Raw genomic sequence first — 20,946 nt, 5'->3', positions numbered from 1 at the left:
TGCAAGTTCTTAGACTTATGAAAGATCTGCCATGCTGAAACTAGTTGCAACCAAATCTCATAGAACAAAGACTTGAACACAGAAAAAACAACACTGTATGGGTAAACATTTGAAAGGTTTACCACGGTTTACACATGGTTTACACATGGGCCAATAACAGATTTCCACCGTATTAGAGAGTCAAAACCACTAAAATCTCCTGTATTGCTATGCTTAAAGTATAAGCTGTGAGTGCAGGAATCAATGTGGTTGTGTATGGCGTTGAGTAACACCTTTGGGCTAGTTCCACAATCACTTCCGCATTTTGTATAGAGCCGCTAGGTCGTTTGGGGTTAATCTGGCCCTGATCTACAAGCCTTCCAAAAAATTAAACATCCCTGTTGTCTATCAGATTTGCAGATCAGCTAAATACCCAACTAGCAAAGTTGATCAATTATTTAAATGATACGCTACATCACACAGACACATCCATGAAGGTAGGAAAACACAATATTCTGTTAGCCAAACTTGCACTGTGTTTAACTGCCGTTAAACTGCATTATATTTTACAAACACTGACAAGTGTCTTTGTTCCAGTGACATTCTCCTACTTTTGTCCCCATTAGCATGTATATGCATGTGCGCGCGCGCACGTGTGTGTGTGTGTGTGTGTGTGTGCTTGCTTGCTTGCTACATTGCACATGAAAGAGAGGACAAAGTAGGGAGGGGATCAAAGCATGTCGTCAAATTAAAATATTACAATTATATCAACCATGGGTAATGTGAATATGCTTTTGCTCCAAATAATGCCTTGCTGCAGTCTAAAGCAGCCCACAGGTAGGTCCCCTGCCTACACAGGTGCAAAAACAATGTGCCAACATGAACAGGTACTCACTGTCTGTTGGTCGGGCTGTGGGCATCTCTGTGGCAGGAGACTGCACTCTCTCCTCCCGAGGCTCTGCCAGTGAAGGCAGGGGAGCACTGGGTGCAGGGGGCAGGTGGTTGTTGTTGTTCTCCATTACACTGCCTGGCACTAAACTGTCTGGCTGTCTGAAGACGGGCATCTCTGACCTCCTGGAGGCCCCCTCAGCTAGACTGAGGATGGGGGATGGGGGCTCTGCTCTTCTCTGAGGGGGCTCAGGGATCCTTGAGGCTGGGGCAGACGCCAGCTGAGAATCGATCCTCCTTGGAGGGGCCGGTGGCTCATGGGACCGTGTCATGCTGAGCTCTGCCCGTCTATTTGCAGAGCCTGAGCTGGAGTTGGTAGAGCTGTCCAGGGGGGTGCTCCGACTGCCCAGGCTTACCTCAGGTCGTTTGAGGCCAAAGCGGGCAATGCCAGCGCTGGGTGAGTTGTCAATTTGCTTGGAGGAGACTTCAATGGAGATTTCTGTGCGGCGGGACGAGGCTGCATCAGGGTTTCGACCCCCTGATAACTCAATGCGCCTCATACCGGTCTTTGGGGAACGTGGATTGGAGGACTCAGAGGGGGAAGATCTGGTGGAGGAGTAGTCAGAGTTGCGGGAGCTGAGGTCGTAGCTGCGCTGGCTGGATGTGGAGGAGGTGGATGAGCGGAGAGGGTTAGTGGTGCGGCGGGAGAGGGATGATGGGTGAATTGACGTATCTGTCTCCTCCACTTCGAATGACCGTTTCAGTGCTGGAACACACAGATAATTAAAGGTTAGATAAACATAAGAGTCTCTTGGCTCATACAGATACTGAGTCTGACTTCAGGAAACACTTCTTCACCATGTACCGCCATGTGCTACGCTTTATTACTGGTCTTGGAAATCGTGTAAATCACTGTGAGATGTATGCTACTGCTATCTGAGATTTCATTGGATGGACAGGTCATCAAATCTCTACTTTGTGTACATTTAGTACCGTGCAGAAAGGGCCCCCACCAGCTTTGTTGAATTTGTCTGCAATCATTGGCATTTGGATCGGAAAGATAAATATTAACAAGCTGTCGATGAGTTTAACTCATACAAAATATGTATGCTCAAGCATATCTTGAATAACCCTGATGTAATAGACCATTGAAATAATGGGACAAACACAGGTTTTACCAATACTATTAATTAGGATTCCACTCCATGCTGAAGTACTTGACATTTTTATTCCAATAAAGTATACTATATTAGAGTACATGGTCATTGCAATATTGCTCGAACAACACATCCAAAAGGTGGCCTAAAACTTTTGTGCATGTTTTGTGTTGAAACCAAAATAAATACATTTTATAGGCTAGAGAAAAGGATAATTTTAATCAAAGTAAACGTTATTTGATCTTCTTTTAAATAGTTTTTGATAGCATTGGATAGTGGATATTGTATTTATTTGTAGAATTAGACAATGCCATAAATGGGTTAATACTGGAACATGAGATTGTAATACTTAAGAGAAACTACTGCCACAACTCAAAGCAGAACTCATGTCAGTTTAATTACAGGCTTCAGGTGATGGAGGACAGTTATAAAAGTCATTTGTTCGTTATGTGCTGAAGTTAAGAGGCGTTCAGCGTCACAACCAGTGCCAATAACACGGGAAAGTTGCGGTTAGTCTCACGATCTTACCGGATTTGACACGTTTCACGTAACCGGAGAGCATGATGGCGTCTGTGGTTTCTAATCCGCACGGTGGGGGTAAAAAACAAAACAAAAAACAAGCCTTTAATCCCACCTGCTGGATTTTAGCGACACTGTCAGGTACACACACACAACTACATCTACAGCTCCGCCATGAAGCACTCATGAAACTACACCGACGTCTTCTTCTTTCACCTCTTGAAAGTTTGACTCCGAAGTCTCGCACACCTGCTCACGTGAAGACAATCACATTGACCACGCCCCCTCGTGCGTCGCCGTCTATTTGGTCGCGTGACCCCGCAAATCTTAGTTAATCGTGAAAACGTAACACAATCAAGCCTTTTGTCTGTTTTTAACTTAACATAACAACATTTTGATTTTATTCTGATTGGATTAAAAATATACCAATTTAAAGCGACACTATGTAACTGTTGTTTTGTTTTAGCTGATATTATTCTGCCTCAGTTTGGTCTTCATTTAAAAAAAAACTACACCGATTTCTATACTGTAGATGCATAAAGCTTCATCAGAGGGAGCAGCAATACGACTTATGACCCCTTGTGTCACTGGGTGAACTGGGTAAAATTAAATGTAAATAATAATTAAATAATAAAGGGTTTAGTCTGTTTCCATGTCCAATGTGGGTTAGTTGTCCTCAGAGTTGAAGCCTTAACTATGAGGTTAATAGTTACTGGTCAATTACAGAATCAATACATCTCAGAACTCTTGACTCCATATTCAGCTCCTCGGTCGCTTAGATCCTCCTCACAGCAGCTCTTATCAGTCCTAGTCTCTCACTTTAAAAACACCATTGACAGAGGTTTCTCCTTTGCTGCCCCAAATCACAGGAACAGTCTCACATCAGGTTATCTCTGTGTATGTTCTTTGGAAAGTGAGGACATTTTGGCTGGTTTTCACATTCTGTCACCCCTTGAAAGAGCTTAAGTGTTAAGAGATGGTTTTAGGTCAGGGTTAGGCATTTACTTGTGATGGTTAACCCTTAGTGCTCACATGGCACACATACGTGCGCACCCTTGGTAAATTGCCGTGGGAATATACACAACTCCTTATATGGACATCCCCAGAAGTGTGTGTTTACAAAATGTGTTTTTTTTTTGTCTTTGTTTGAAAACGGGCCATAGCTGTGCAGGGCAGAAGTCATAAAATAGACGTTTTTTATTTTATTTTTGTTCATAATAATGAGCCATGACATATTTGTAAATTTCACAAATTCAATACGATTGTAAAAACTTTTTGAGTATTTATTGCTCAGGTATTTTCATATAGTAATAATGTCATCAGATTGCCTATAGGTTGTGCTGAAAAAGAAGATATAAGACACTCTATATTGCACATTCGTATAGCCTCTGTATGTACGTTTTAACATAGAGCCTAAATGCTCTGCGTTCTAAGGGTTTAGGGTTAAGGTAAGGGGCTACTGAATGCAAGTCTGAGTGTTCACACTATGAATGCCACACAAACATTTTGTGTGTGTGTGTATGAGCACAGATGTCTGCAGAAGTTACTCCGGAGATTTTCTGAAGATTCTGAAGATGGAGTATAATGTCTGTTTAATGTCTGAGTGAGTGCAACATAGCAGGAGAAACTCCAGATAATCCACAGCTAATGAGCAGCACAGGTGCTCTGCTATGTTATATCTCAAAGTGCCTTTGCTCAATACAAAAACAATATTTTAATATGGATATTAAACTATATAGTGGTGATTATTGTACTTTTTTTTTAGCTCTCTCCTTTTACAGCGGTTAGACACCAGTGTGCCACCACCAGCCTTTTGTTTTGCTTATTATTATTTTTGATGAATCTTTTTTCTCTGTCCACAATTATGCCGTGTTATATGTGAGGGTTGCTCACCTCAGCTATACTCCCAGCAACCAGTCCTGGAGCAATGCGGCCCCCGTCCCAGATAAACACCCGAGCCTGCACAGACTTCTGGCCTACTTTAAGGCTGACAAGCCTAGCATCAGTATGTGGGGAAGACAACCTTCCTGGAACTCTCTGTTTCCATATCCTCAATTTGTTTCAGCACGTTTTTTCGTCTGATGTCAGAGGGTGTGCTGAGAAGCTGCTAACTGCAATGTGAAATACTTATTTAAGTTTTCCTTTTTCAGACAATCAATACTGGATCAATCGCTGTTAAACTTTCCTTGACCAGAAATCCCACTCCTCACAACTCAGCTGTCACTACACAAATGATGGTGTGAGCAGAGCTTCCTGCGTGCACCTAAAATCTGAGAACACTACTGGTGAATCACAATGCATTCTTGAACAGTACAGCCATAACTCACAATAGAAACTATAGAAACAGGAAAAACTAGCCTGCTCAGCTTTGTGCAAATGTTAGAAATCTCATTAACCAGCACCTTAAAAGCTGTAAACTAAGTAAAGACATAAAGATATACTGTAAATTGTGGTCTAATATCCAAAAGACAGGAAAAGAAAAAGCCTTGTCACTAACATTAAACATATCACTCATGTCTTTTGTCCTTGAAGAGGCCACATGGTTGGTGTGGTGCAGGCATGTCCAAAGTCCAGTCAGATTTTGTATGTTAATTTTTTCCCACTCCTGCATGGCTTAGATTTGGTTACATTGCCTTTTAAAAATGATAATTTAACCAGGGTCTTTCTGCATGGAGTTTGCATGTTTTCTCCAGGTTCTCCGGTTTCCTCCACAGTCCAAAAACATGTTCATTTGGAGATTAGGCAAATTGGACACTCTAAAATTGATCGTGAGAGAGGATGGTTGTTTGTCTCTCTCCTATGGTCCTATGGGTGTACCCCGCCTATCGTCCTATGTCAGCTGGGACTGGCACCAACAACACCCCCTGACCCTCATTTGAATATTGAACAGTGAATATTTGCGCCGCTGTTCTTAAATGTAAGAAATTAGCGGGAAATTACTCAATTAAGTTTGTATGTAAAATTCATTTGATGCAGAACAGAATTAAAACATCCAAGACAGGAAATGAAGCACAAAGGCCTTCAATTAAAACAACTTGCGCTGTTTCAGGCTATGTGAGATGCAAAGCTTTTAACTGCAAGATAGAGCAGCGCTGACACTGAGAGGCAAAGGCATATTCAAAGTGCCACAGACCACTTAAGAACTCTGTTTGGCTGGGATTTAATGACCTGTTTGTCTAGAATTGTGCTAACTGCGTGGTTGTGCCTGTTCTGTGGCGACAAAAGAGCGCAACACAGACACAGTTGAGACCGAGGTGCTGTCCGCTGTGCTTCTATATCTTGTCCTGTTTGTGTGTTTAAAACCATTTGTAGAGTAAAGCAAATCCGGCTTGATCGGCTCCAGTTGTAGCCCATAATCTAAGTCATGTGTCTGTAGATTCACTGCATCATTAGACATGTGTGTGTGTGTGTGTGAAAGAATACTCTCTGCTTCTGTAGACTCTCTGTGTCATTAGATGTGTGTGAAATGTATTTTTGTGTGCGTTGGCACATTTGCCTTTGTGCATACAGCACTGTCTGTTTGTGTCTGTGTCGTAGTGTGTACGTGTAGTATTTTCAAAGGGGAAAAACATCCATTTGATGTCTCTGAAGTGCTGCTGCTGCTGTGAGGTGATAGCAGTGATCACAGAGCTTCCAGTCTGCAGGCTGAGATAAAGTAACGAGCAGCGACGTGAACCCAGTGTTAACCCTGGTTCTCTGTGACTCTCCATTAGCTTTGACTCCCCATTTCCCTTTACCTGTCTTTTGACCTGGAATTGAAATGAAATGTACTTTGAAGATTCAGTGATATACTGTAAACATGTTCACATGCTGAATCTCCAACCTCCAAATAAGGAAAACACTGCAGCCAAGCATGATGTTTTTCCGCTAACACTCAGTCAGATGAGGGTTGGGCCCGTGTTGTGCATTGAAACATGGTCAAACAGCCAGGAAAACACATGCTGTTGCTATTTTGTTATCCACTGTAGCCTGTACTGTCCTGAGCTTCACATGGAAATTCCCTCTGACTCCCTGAGCATGATAGTAAATGAGGTGAACGGGTTAATACTACGTCGTGCTGACTCTTGTCTTCAGCTGTTCAAGGAAATTGAAAGTCACTTCAGTAGGAAGTTTGTAAAACTTGAACTTCGCCATCAAAGGTGAGAGCTAAAAGTTTCCTGTGGGGCTTTAAATCTCTGTTAGTGCCATGGATCTGTTTTTAGTTAAGTTGCACAACAATTTATTTGTCTCATGTGCTCAAGTGGATGCACAAACACACAAAAAAAGAGAAGAAGAATGAGTCTGCAAGCTAAAACACACACTAATGAACCTTCAGCGTTGACTCGTTGTCTCACGCAACACATGACAATAAAACACATTATAATAGTTGTTCTTCTTTTTAAGTACGTGCCTAAGGAGCACCTTAGCTCATCACACCATGTGTCTCTGCGGTAACAAATAATACTTATAGCAACACCTGAGCTACAAAGTTTATCATTAGGGATGGGAAACGGTCAGTATCAATATCGGCCAGATACTGGTCAAAATCACTGGATCGGATATCGGACAGATAAAGTGGTACTCTTCCATCCCTATTTATCATATTTCCCTAAACTCCTCCACTTTACTTTAGGTAGTTGGTCTGTGGGATACATATATCATTCCTCTTATTATAGTTGTAGTTGACAACCAAAACAATCATTAGTTGCAGCCCTAGTTATATTAATTGAATTAGGGCTGCTTGATTATTAATTCAATATTAACAATCAATTGATTCATTATATTTATATAAATACATAATATATTTATACTTGATTCGTCTGTCGCTTCAACTCCATTAGTTGTTTGGCGAACCTCAAAATGATGACGTTCTCCAATGTAATATTTTGTCCACAAACCAAACTTTAAAACTCACTTTCAATGATTTGCTCAAAGAAAGCAGAACATGTTCACATTTAAGAGGCTAAAAAATCAGGGAGCTTGTTCAGAGATAAACTATATCATCGGGAAATAACTGTTAATCAGCAAAGTGATTGTTAGATTCATTGAAAGAAATGGTAAAAATAATCCTGAGAATGAGTCGTTTGGGACAGCCCTATTGTTATCCATGTTATTGTTATACCACATGTCCTGATCCCACATGAACTGCTGGATAAAACGACCAGAACTAAAATATTAAGGATTGCAACATTATGATTACATTTAAAAATACAGTCAGTTCAACATTCGCTCACCCACATCTTTTCTCTGACAAAAAAAAAAAATAGGCAGGTGACCAGAGCAGGGTCTGCATGTCAAACTGTGCTTATAAACCATCTGGAATGACAGCATTCAGCTCTTAAATAGCTGTAAAGGTTAACCCTTTTTTTCCTGGAGGTGTCTATTACAGTTGTAGACACTGTCCATCCCTTGAAGACACAAAAAAAACAGTTTCTTCTCATTTAATAAAAGCAAATCTTTCATCAGGACACAGATGTTTTCAGCCACAGCAACGGGGTAACCGATAACTCTGGGATCTTGCCTGTGGTAGGCATCGGTGCAAATTTTGCTCACCATGTACGACGGGGAGAAAAACAGCTAGGAGTAACATTAAAGAATAACAAAGACCTGCTGTGTTCACTCTACCTCAGCGTGACCCTCGGTGCTTCCCAGCAGCACCAGTGGCACTGGCGTCATTAGCAGGAAACCTTTCCTAGCTGTGGGTATAGAGCAGCACTGATAATGCTGATAAGGATGCAAACTCCCGAGACCAGTTCTCATCAGCCTCTTCCAGAGGAAGCTCTGTGAGGCTCCTGCTGTCGTTTTGTCACAAGACTGAGATTTAAAAATCTGTCCCTGGACAAGAGGAAACACTTACACCAGTGCTCCTCTAATAACAGTTTCAGTAAGAGTTACTTCATTTGTTACTTTCCCAACAAAAGATCATTAAAATCACTTGGCATATGAGTATGACAAAAACCAGGTTATAAACAAGTCAGATTCTGAGGCTTTGAATCAGGATCAGGAAGTTACTTTACACATTTGTAATAGATCTTAGTTTTACTGGTATCATTTTACATTACAGCACAGTAACAATATGGAAATAGTATGATAATTATTTTAATAGGGAACTAACATGATCGTAAGTATTACTACTTAGTACTATCTCTACCATTTCTATAGTCATTAAAAATAAAGTCATTGTTAATGACAGTGGACGAAGTGTGTGGTGAATTTCAACCTTATAATTATGGAACAATTATTATCAATTTTGATTTACAAAACCTTTTGTGTGAAAATATTACAGTGACAGTAATCTGTGGTTCTTGTCATTGTCAATCACTTTCTAAATAAAATTACTGTATTACTGTAATATGATCTCCTTATTACCACACTAGCAGATTTGTCCTACATATACGACGGTGTTATAGTACTATTGCCACACTGTGACCATGTTGTTACTGTAGTGTAATGTAAAGTATTACTGCTTTCTTTCATTACTGTGCAAATGTGTGATTGGTTGGTGAGTGCCATGCTGGGCCTCGTGGTGATCTGTAAAGAAAATAAAAAAGGCCCGTCTGTGCTGAGATCTACTCCTCCACTGCCTACCCCGACATTTTCATCCACCACAGAAATCTCCTCCTGTGGAATTTCCTCTCACTGGACCATCGGACTGCCCTTCACATCCAGCACAGTGAAATGAGAGGAAAGGAGATCAGCTGAGAGAGGAGAGAACAGTCACACGTTGTTGGTCCCATTTCTTGAACAGATATCTGGTTCACGTTTGAGTCATTAAGCGACTCATTGTTCACTCTGTGCCGGCCCTCATCACATTCAGATGAGGAGGAAACACGAGGGGCTGTTTGCAGGAGAATAAAAAAAGAACAGATCTCTTTCAAGGAGTGGTACAAAATGAAGCTGTGTGAAACTCAGTGTGTGTGTGTGTGAGTGTTTGTTCTGCCCATCGGAAGAGCCCAGTGGCTCGGTCAATGATCTGTGTGTTTGTGAGGCTGAGGTCACAGCTTAGGTCATCAGCCTTGGGCAAGAAACTCCTGCCTCCTGTCTCTCTCAGCCTCTCACAGACGTCATCAACCAAAGGCATGACAGAGTGAATCAGTGATGTGACATGGCAAATATACTCACTCAAAACTACCACTGGGTCTGGTGACTTTTCACGACACAGCCTACTGAAATTTTCAAATCCCAGGAGGGATTACGATTAGATAGTTATTCAAACATGTTTTGTGCATGGAAAATACATGTACATTATCAATACTTCACTGTGGCCTTTCACATCCAAAGATTAAAAATACAGCCATCATAATTATCTAATTATTCATACTGATGAATGGCAGAGCCACTGTGGATCATGATAAATGCTCAAACGAAGTGTATCAATTCAGTCAACAGGTTGTGACTCTGTGATGTCCACAACACAACATTAGATTCGCTAACATAGATACTGATCATACCAGACCAAGTAAGGCTGTAGCAGCAACCCTCCAAAGAGTGTTGTATTAACTATTATTAATATTATAATATTATTAAGAGTGTTGTATTCACAGAATCCGGTTGTTAACTTTTCAATAATATTGCTTTAGTACATGTACATAGTTTACTTTTAAAATCAGCTTTCGCGGCACAATCTGTGACACGTGTGTTAAAGAAAACAGTTCAAAATATTACGCATCTGTGACATGTAGTTGTCTCCGAGCCACAGATGGTAATCCATCAGTGTGCACGGTGGTGACATTGCCACACATTCAGCCCGACCAGGAGCAACACACATTCTTGACAATCACAACGGCGAGCCATTATGCTGGTGTTCCGCATGAGCGAGGGCCGCCTAAAAGCATGACTCTGAGCCACATGGTTAGAACACACTCGCTTTTTTTATCTCTCTGCTCTGCTGCACTAAGTTTAAATGACTAAAAGATGGGGTGAGAGGCAGAGGGAGGCCGAGAAATTCATCAGACATACCACAAGCAAACTAGTGTTGACAGAGGAGCAGCCCCGGACAAGTATGGATGCGTTCCTAATGGCTATGTGTTTGTGGGAGACAGACAGTCAGATAGACAGACAGGTTGGGGGAAAGGTGTCAGCCTGTCAACTGCCCCCCCCCCCATCCTCTTCCTTGCAACCGCGGGCGAGGATGGACAAGCTGCTGAGAGAGGAAAAGGGGAAGTGCAGCCAGAGGATGAAGACTTAGAGGAGGAGGAAGGGGAGTGGGAGGAGAGGGTTGACAGGAGAAACTGTGGGCCGGGGGAAAAGAGATGAAGAGGAAGACGAGAGAAGGGGCAAAGGGGGGAGGTGGGCCAGGTGTTCCCCTCACAACTGTATCAGTCAATAGCTGCCTCCTCAGCATGCATACAGTATACAAACAGTGGAGGGTCCTCAACACTTTACTGACTGCTGTTTTCTCTCTCTGACCAACGCAGCCAAAACTCTGACCCAATTACAGACAGGACATGACAACACAAAGTGACCCACAGCCATGCATCACAACAAAGTTAAAGAGCCACAAAAAGCAACACTCTGAGAACAATTTCCCTCTCCAAACACCACAGCTCACCACAGACGTCAAAGAAACCTACACCCTCTCCTTTTCTTTTTTTTCCCTCCAAGATCCACTCGATCCAATCAAGCATGTGGAAACTATCTATAGTCTCCTCATGGCAGGGTGAAAGAGCGCCTATAAGAAGGAAAAAGCAGCGGAGCACAAGAAACTGACCTTCAAAATCTGATATGATCCCTTCCAAGTGAGCGTTGACAGAGGAATCAGACATTTTGGGGAGCAAGTGTGTATGTGCGTTTGTGTATAATGCGAGAGAAGAGGGAGCAGGATTCCCTTTCCCCAGCAAGGAAAAGTCTTCCTGAGGCACAGTCCCGGTTTTAAACAAATCCCAAATTAGGAGTCCGTGCAAGAGAGAGGAGGGGAGAGAAAGAAAAAAAAAAACCACACAAGGATTGTGAGGCTCACTGATCCAAACCCTCTCCCTGTCTCTCCTCTCTTTCTGAAAGCAGCAACTTAGTTTTCTCTTCTCCTCCTTCTCAACTTCCAGAGCTTGGAATGAGCTAGCGATGACAACCTCCACCCCCTCCTCTCTCCTCCTTCTCTCCCTTTAGCTCACTGTCCCCCAACCCTCCCCCATTCCGCCCTTCTCTCCCAAACCTCCCTCCCCTTCTGAAGCCGTCCTCTCAGACTGGCTCCTTTCTATGAAAGCCCTCATTTTTGACTGGGCCAGGCAAATTATGTCCATGCTGACACTCGGACACACTTCCTGTGAGCTCAGTCACATGACTCACACACTTAGTCAGCAAACTAATGAACCACGCATATAGTCAAAATGTATGAGTGGGATTTCTTCATGCACGTACGTCCAGTTCTATCTCGACGAAGGGAAAAGTGACAGTAGACACGGAAAAATAAATACAGAGAGGACGCCGGATCATATTATGGACTAACATGGTCAGAGCGACGACGTCCAGTAGATCTTTTGACATGCTCAGTCGCTCTGGAGGCAAGCATCAATAAATAAGTCGCCTAATGACTTAATGACCATGTGAATGAGCCGCTGTGTGTGGGGGGCGGAGGGGGAAGGGTGGACTGGGGCTGTGGTCAGTGTGTGTGTGTGTGTGTGTGTGTGTTCTTCTTTAGGAGACATAAACACTGACAGGACCAGTAGTCCTCATGGAGACCAAAACTGGGTCCTAATGAGACAGAACCTCAATTCTGAGTAGCTGGTTAAGTTTCGGCAGTCTTGTGTAAAGTACCTTAAAGGGACACATGAGTAAAAGTAAAAGTATCTTACCAGAAAAAAGTGAAGAGTAAGGATTTGAGCCATGTAGGGAGTGGTAGGGAGAGTTGTCTTTCAACTGGAAGGTTGTGGGTTCAATTCCTGGCTCTGGTAGTCTATATGTGTCCTTGAGCAAGACCATGTTGAAGTGTGTGAATGGCAAAGCTGTAGTGTAAAGCAGCTCATCAAAACAAAAAAAGCTCTATATAAATACAGACCATTACCAACTTTATTTGGTAGTAACGAGATAGTTTGATGTAACAAAGTATTTGTACTACGGGGTCCTAAGAAGAACACCTATGCAAACCAGTGTGTGTATTTAGTTGTTATGAAAGGACTCGGGCTGAAACTAACGATTGTTTTCATAATCAATTAATCTGTTGATTATTCTCTCGATTAATCGAGTAATCGTCTGGTCCATAAAATGTGTTTCTCAAAGCCTGGAAAGGATGATGTTCTCCAATGACTTAGAAACACTCTGACTGATTAATCGATGATCAAAATAGTTGACGATTCATTTAGCAATCGATACATAATCGATGAATCAAGTAATGGTTTCAGCCCTAGAAGGGACCATAAAATGAATGTTGTGCTATTCTGATCAAACCCAATGAGAAGTTGCCCAGAGACAACAAAAGCATAGCCTGACTGTATCAGCCACAGGCCAATGACAACAACAACAACAACAACAACAACAACAACAACAGAAAACACTGGCCCCTGCACCAAAACTAAACTGGATTCAGCTACTTCCAAGCAGCAAATATGTACGTAAACTGCTTCCAAAAGTAAAGGCAGCACTGGGAAATAAAAATTGCAGGAATATAAATTAGTATGGACAGATGATAAAAAAAAGTAGAGATATGAAAACAGATTTGGACGTGAGCTCAAATATAAAGCGATGGAAAAATTCTTCAGCAGCTGATGTCCGAAGTGTTATTTATCATGAGGTTTTGGGACTTCGACCTTGCGTGTCTGGCAAGCATATAGTGCAAAATTTGCTGCTTACATTGGAATCAGCGTAAGCGACGTTTTCCTGTTAGGCATGTTACGTGATCATAAACACAGATGTGCTCCAGTGCACGCACACACACACACATACATCTACTGGACCAGAACCTGCATTCTGAGATTTGTTTTACACCACATTTCCCTGCCACTGAACCATGTAAAATAGCACATAATATGAAATAACAATGACTATGTGGAAGGAAACACACTAGTCCTAATGAATATTGGACCAACGCCTGGAAATCTTTAACCCCACGACAGGTGGCAAGGATGCCACGAAGAAGTAAAAGCACTCATTTTGGCGTGATTGTTTGTTTGTTTGTTTGTTTGAAGGCAATATGTTGTTTTCCTTTGTTGCCTGAGTGGGAACATTTGTTGGGTGTGTGCTCAGCGAAGTGTCAATGAAATCAGCAGAGATTTGAGCTGTGAGCGCCACACACAACATCTGATATTGAGTCACTTCCTCCAGCAGAGGTCAGCATTGCACCTATAAATACAACCCGTCACTATGGGCAACGGTGGTGCTGGTTGCTGTGTCACTATAACTTTACAGTAATGTGATCTGGAAACAGATAAAGATGGAGACATGTGTGTGGGGGGGGGATCCTGATCTGGACACACCCTAATCCCACAGCACACGTGTGTCAGATTCCTCCACTCCCATAGCACACACTCATATTATCATCATATATACACATGCACACACACACAGACAACAAGTATGTGTACAGCAGATGCATCCATGCAAAAAAAAAAAAGAGCAGGCATACACTAAGGTGAGTGACAGCATTTGGGCAGCACCCAACAAGACACAGGGAGAGAGAGAGAGAGAGAGAGAAATACACTTCCCTGCACTGCATAACCTTGCATGCCCCAGCAAGTCCCAACCATGCTAATCCAATCTGCTGTAACAACTGTCACACTGGGAAAGGACCAGGATATTTGTTTGGGCCTCATTCTGCAAACTATTTTAATTATGTCATAGCAGCCATGCTCTCGCATTCAGGCCAAGTGAACCAATGTGTGATTCTCTGTGAGATTAAGCTGTGTAGTGGGCAGTATATAACAGTATATAATATATATTTCTAATGTACTGTGACTACTTTTGACGACTATTGTTGTCTCCCCAGAATCAAGATATTTATTTTAATATGATGAACAGAAATGGCTAAAAGCAGTCAATTTACTTCAAAACATATTAGAAGTTCCGCTTCTGCAAGTTTTCTGCAACCCACGGTTTTGACATGTTTCAGTTTAATTTGGAGTGTTTGAATGCTGTGTCCTGTTCTGAGAGGCTCGATTCCTTTTGGCCAAGCATTTTGTTGTATCTTATTAGCGAAATTTAGCAGCTGACCAAAAACATTTAGTTGTACATGTTATGTAATCACAGTCCCATTCAATTTAGAGAAATTGCGACTATAAAACACTAAAATGAAAACTGCAGCGATGAGGCTTGAGTTGGCCCTGAACTGTGACGCGTCCATTGAAGTTTATGCAATTTATTAAAGAAAATCAATCAGTGACAAACTGTAACAGATGAAAATTAATATTATGATACTAAAAACACTACGATCTATAAAGAATATTAATAGTGTAAAGTTTTAGCTATACAAATAAGTACATTGTATTGTATTTGAATGGGCAGCTGCTGGTGTTACATTGCAATGTAGTATATAGAGACAGGGAGAGAGAGAGAGAGAGGGAGAAACAGCCGTCACCGCTTAAAGAAACCCAGATCCTCACCACCACTCCTGCCCTGCTAAGACCTGAAAAATGAGAGCAGCCGAGTGGGACTTGTATAAACAGATGCTCAGCCAGTGTGGCAGTTGCTAGGGCAATGCCAAGACAACATAGACCTGAGTGGCAAAGGTCAGCGGTCGTTTACCACATGCACAAACACGCAAGCACACACAGACCCACCCTCCGAGGCACCAATTCACCTCCTCCCGTCTTCTAATGCCAGTGGAGAGAAATCCAGAGCTCTCTTGATTCTGAAATCCAGCTTCACTGGAATCCAAACCCACAGATCCAACCGGACCCTTGAATCAATGGCTGCAGCTTTACATGAGCTGCAACTTTGTCCACCAATAAAAACAACCTCATTTTGATGCACGCAGTCAAGAATAAATCGCAACAGTTATCCATGGTTTATTTACCACTTAATCCATTAGTCAGGAATGTCCCTGAAGATTTAATCCACTTTTCAACACCAGATAGGAAGCAGATGGTAGAAATAAAGAAGGGAATACTTTGAAATAATATGTTCATTCTTTCAAATCTGAGCACTTCTACATGACAAGTTATTAAGTGAGTTTCCAGAAGGTGATATAAAAGACTGAGCTGATATAAGTTTGTATAAAAATGTAATTTGGCAGTCAAGTAAATGAGGGTTATATGTTATGAATAATGATCAATGTATCATTTCTGGTTCAGAGAATCATTGTTATTTAAAGATGTCAGGAGCAGAGGATTCTCCAGCTTCCTGTTGAATTCGTCCTAAAACAACAAAAGCTTTGTTAGCCGTGATGCCGAAAACTCAGCCATGAGTCAGGTCGTATCAAGTCGCCATTTGGAAACTGTAAAATCTGTGTGTGTTTTGTGCAATGCGTACATTTATTGTGCTTGTTCATTTGTCTCACTGTATATTTTGGATGTGGCTGGCTAGTTACCGCAGCTCTGTTTACATGGCAACCCTCACAATAAGCAGCTGTACCTGGCTCAGGACGACAGAGAGGAGAGATGGATGGACAAGACAAGAAAAAAAAAGAAAGGGGGAAAGGCGAGGAAAGGTGTGCCAGGTAGTGACGTGGAATTGAATCACAGTGGAAGCAAGGAAGCAGGAAATATGTGTGTAAGAGAAAAATAAAGAAACAAAGAGACACAGAAAGAGTGCAGTCAGTGTTAGCATGACTAATGGAATCAGCAGCACTGGCTGTGTAAACATCACCCAGAAAGTGTCTGGCATTTAATGTGGGACTGAATGGCAACGGCAGACACAGCAGTCCGTGTCTGACAGCTAAAAAGAATGGTGAACACCTGCACAGCTGAAGGTGACAAACACAACTACAGTTTATTTAGTAAATGTGAAGACACTGCCCTGACTTCCATTCATTCATACAGCCTAAAAAAACAACAATAACCAATGACTGCATGCTGGATCGTGTGAAGCATATATGCATCACTTATTGTATTTATTTTATCAGGATGAGTCGGCATCCTGACAGTGCGACTGAATTTCATTGTATTTTCTTTCAGTGACAATAAAGTATATTATTGGAACAAGGTTTTGGCCTAGTCCTGACAGGGTCAGTGTTTATGCCAGAAAATGATCTAAAAAGGGAATAAATACAAGTACACACGCATGTGCGCACACACAAACACACACACAAAACCCCCACCCATATGTGGCCCAAAAGTGCACATGGTTCCAGTAAAGTATATGCACAGCTGTAGTGACAGCAGCTGCCCTCCGCCAAATGTTAAACAGCAGCACCCAGCCAGGCTCGGCTAACTTTAATCAAATAACACCTGTTGGAAATATGGCGCAAGTACACAGTACACACACACACACACACGCACACACACGCTTACATATCCCCTCAATTGCTTCTGCTTAGTGCATTTTTTTTTGCACCACTCGCCTGCACATGTGTGTGTGTTCCCTGATAAATAGACAGAGCAGCTGTCCTCCATCAGTCGTGACTCTCAGAAGGCCTCTCTCTCTCTCTCTCTCCCCCTTTCTTTCTTTCTCTCTCTCTCCATCCCGCCTCCACCTCCTTCGCCATCGCTCCGCTGAGTAATGACCCTGTTTACTACACCAATAAGCCAGCATTGTGATCGCCATCCTTCTTGTTCCCTTTGTGCTTATACTGTATATTGTTCCGCTAAGCATGCTACCATGGTAACTAACCCCCCCCCCAACACCAATGGTGTTTCACCAGGAAGGAACATGGCCACAGTTTCCTTTGTTACATTTCCTCTTATTAAAACATATACATTGATTTTCCTAAAAAAAAAGAGTAAAACTGGCGATGACAGTAGCACACAGTCAAACTTGTTGCTTTCAATGAGTGTTTTTGAATTACCCAACTCAGCACCACCACCTGGTGGAGGAAGTGTATATTACATATGGAACTTAAACATTTATTTTTCACTGAATGTATAGTATTTAAAGCCTGCTTTGAGGTAGTTATTACGGTGAACCTGAAGTGCGAATCACCACCACAAATAGGAAAAAACACACCAACAAAAGTAGAAAAAACAACATTAACTTAAATCACAGAGACAAAAGCAGAAAACACAATGACATTAACTTAAAACGCAACAACAAAAGCAGCAAACACATATCAACATTAACTTAAAACGCAACAACAAAAGCAGCAAACACATATCAACATTAACTTAAAACGCAACAACAACAGCAGAAAACACAACAACGTTAACTTAAAATGCAAAACAAAAGCAGAAAACACAACAACAACTTAAAATGCAAAAACAAAAAGCAGAAACACAACAACATTAACTTAAAAGAGAAAACAAAAGCAGAAAACACAACAACATTAACTTAAAACGCAACAACAAAAGCAGAAAACACAACAACATTAACTTAAAAGAGAAAAACAAAAGCAGAAAATGTGAAGTGAAGTGATTTGCACTTCAGGGCCACCGTATGTTATCCCCCTAAACTAGCTGAAGATACTCGATAAGTCATGAGTTCCGTCCAAGCTGACTGCGGCTGTGTCATCCAGACTTCTAACATCATCAGCTGACCTCACTCAGACTGGAATGAATGGGACACGTCAGCTCCATTATTCACAGTCTCTGTGTGGCTGATGGACAATTTCCGCTGAGAGCATCACCGCCGTGCGCAGATTCACGTGGGATAGAAAACAAAGCAGACAAAGAGAGTGTTGCAAATCAACGACAACACCAAAGCAGGAGACACAAAATCAGCGAGAAGTGAAGTCAGTTGATAAAAACTGATAAACTGATAAAACTGTCACGAGGGATCCGATCACCTGTCTTCTCTCATTAGAATACAGTATTCATCAATGCATCAATAAAACAGAGGTTCAGTGTATAACACTGTAACGTTAATGCAAGACACAACACATCACAGCTGTGGATGTTTACTGATGAAAGAGTTTAAAATGTTGTTTCATGTTAGCGTGAGGAGTGCTTCAATTCACTCAGCTACCAAAGGTGACAAATTTTGTCACCTGTGACATCAGTGTGTGTCTGAATTTATCATAGCTGAAGCCACATTTGATCACTTTAATGCCAGGTGTGAACAGTCATATACTAAACACTATGGGCTGAACAATTAATGGAAATATGCGTGTCAAAATATCACTGTAGAGGAATCACCTATGCACATCTTATTCTACGGACTGAAGAGGACATCTTATCAGTGCATAGCAATCATTCTAAATTTGTTTTTCAAATGAAAATTACAAGTACAACACTGTGATTGCCTTGTGTGCAGGGATAACAGCGCCCGCTGATGTACTGTACGAATATAAAGGTCGCAAATGTGCGTCGGCTAAAACATTATTAGCACTTATTGCTAAGTTCAAAATGCCCCAGTGAACATTCACATAAGCGTATGTCTCGCTGAAGCAGTTACAGCTCCCGGGAGGAAGCACCTGCAGACAAGGGGCCAGAATGAGAAAGTAAGAAAGTATGTGTGAGTGTGAGAGAGAAAGAGGTTTGCACAGCTAGTATTCTTCAGTCCATTCATTTGAACCTGAACCAGTTCATGTCTAACCTTGACCTAAACACAGTCCAGTTCCTCAGAAATCAGACTCTGCCTCATTAGGACCAGGTTCTGGTCAGTGTTTACACCAGAGAAGCAGCTTAAGGAGCGGGTCGTCTTTCAACTGGAAAACTGTGGGTCTGATTCCCGGCTCTGTCCTTGTGCAAGACGCTAAACCCCACGTTACTCCGGATGCCTGTGTGTGAATGGGTACGACATAGAGTACATGAGCTGTAAGAAAGCGTGAGTGAATGAGCGTGAATGAGTGAATGGCAGAACTGTAGTGAAAGGCGGCTCTGACTAGAAAAGTGCTTTATACAAACACAGGTAACATATATAAGTACACACACACACGCCAACATGCACATGCTGCTGCAGACACTTCACCATTCTAAGATTTGTTTTCATGACAATGACCTTTTTTTTTCCCCCGAACATCCATAAAACAGACACATGCACACACACACACACAAACTCTTATCAGTTCAATATGCGTGCAGTTTACAGCATCCAACAGGGAAAATAGGGCAGTTTGGAAAAGTAAGCATTGTAATTTGCCTCATTTTACTCTTGGCCAGAGACAGAACCGTCCGTTCAGTTAGTTAAAGATGGACTGACTGCTGGTCTAAGAGGGATCAGAGCCACAAGGGACAAGAGTTGTACTGTTCAAACAGATAGATTTCCTGTTTTCACACCACAGAAGAATGGCAGAACGTGGATGACGACGAGAGAGAGAGAGAGAGTGCAACATCAAGAAAAAAAAGTGCTGTTTCTGTGTCACTTTGGCACTGCATCAACTCTTCAGAAGTTGTATCCCCAGCGTTAATAAATGACCTACTTCTGTGCAGGGAACAATAAAATGAAAGTTAGGATAGAGGGACACACACACACCAGAACTGAGACCGGTCGTCCACCTATAAAGACAATAGCATTTAAAGAAAGACAATGGGATGGTGAAGGAGGGGAGGTGGAGGTGGAGGTGGAGGTGGAGGTGGTGGTGGTGGAGGTGGAGGTGGGCACAAACAGAGACAGAAAAACCTGCAGGCAGATAAACCGAAAACAGGTCTGCTAAGCTGCTGAGCAAACCCTGCAGAGTTCCCTGCTCCAGCTCCAAACCCCAAAGAGAGCAACACACTAAGCAAACAGGACAGAATGAGAGAGTGGAAAATACCAAAGAGGGGAAAACAGAGGCAGGCTCACTGAGAGGAGACACAGAATCAGAGGGAAGAACCTTTAACTGCTCTTTGTTTTCCATTCAGACGAGAAGCTTGTCCTCATCTGAGATGAGAGTGTGTCTTACCTGAGAATTTGTCCCCCTCCATAACCAGATCACTCCCTCCACAGCCACATGTAGTGTCTGCTCTTTGACTCCAATCTCTCTCTCTCTCTCTCTCTCTCTCTCTCTCTCTCCCTCCCTCCCTCTCCCTGACTTTTTTGGACTTCCCTCTCTCTTGTCCCTCTCTCCCTCTGTTCCTCTTCCTCCTCTCCTTACTCTCTCTTTCCCTTTGGGCTCTAAGTTCTCCCTCCTTCCCACTTGATTCCTTCAGTGTGTCTCGCTAATGAATTCAGAATTACGACATCCCCATGTGCTGATCATATGTTGCGTTCACTGCTCTCGCTCTCTCTCTCTCTCCTTCTTCTCCTTTCTCCAGATCAGCCTGAAGAGACTGAAGCAGCATTGTATCTTGAAAATAGAAACCATTAGCTCCACCATGTGACATGCCCGGACTAAAATAACCCACTGGACTTGCAAACTCTTGTGCTCACTTACTTGGAAGTTTGCACTGTGGCCTGGATTCATTTGATACCTAGTGATACACGAAGACATTCAATCCCGATGTCTAGACCTCCATATGATGAATTACATACAGTTGTGCTGCTG

At 42.2% G+C, this 20,946-nt stretch overlaps 1 protein-coding gene across 5 annotated transcripts in view; it reads right to left on the bottom strand.

The window, feature by feature from the left end:
- The window catches only part of LOC122784774 (septin-9-like), a 71,992-nt gene that overhangs the window by 30,201 nt on the left and 20,845 nt on the right, over positions 1-20,946 (bottom strand). Inside the window, exons 1-2 of one of the 5 annotated variants that reach the window (XM_044050114.1) lie at positions 20,365-20,469; positions 875-1,633 (exon numbers count right to left, since the gene is read on the bottom strand). In XM_044050114.1, coding sequence (XP_043906049.1) covers positions 875-1,633; positions 20,365-20,386 — 781 coding nt within the window. In that variant the 5' untranslated portion in view covers positions 20,387-20,469. Of the gene's footprint in view, positions 1-874; positions 1,634-2,552; positions 3,531-11,232; positions 11,544-20,364; positions 20,470-20,946 lie in introns of those variants that run through there. The other 4 variants (XM_044050113.1, XM_044050110.1, XM_044050111.1 and 1 more) reach the window with 4 other exon arrangements.

The sequence above is a fragment of the Solea senegalensis genome, linkage group LG19 (assembly GCF_019176455.1).
Source record: "Solea senegalensis isolate Sse05_10M linkage group LG19, IFAPA_SoseM_1, whole genome shotgun sequence".
Taxonomy (NCBI): Eukaryota; Metazoa; Chordata; class Actinopteri; order Pleuronectiformes; family Soleidae; genus Solea; species Solea senegalensis.
The sequence above is the reverse complement of the archived record's forward strand: the minus strand, read 5'-3'. Positions and strand labels throughout refer to the sequence as shown.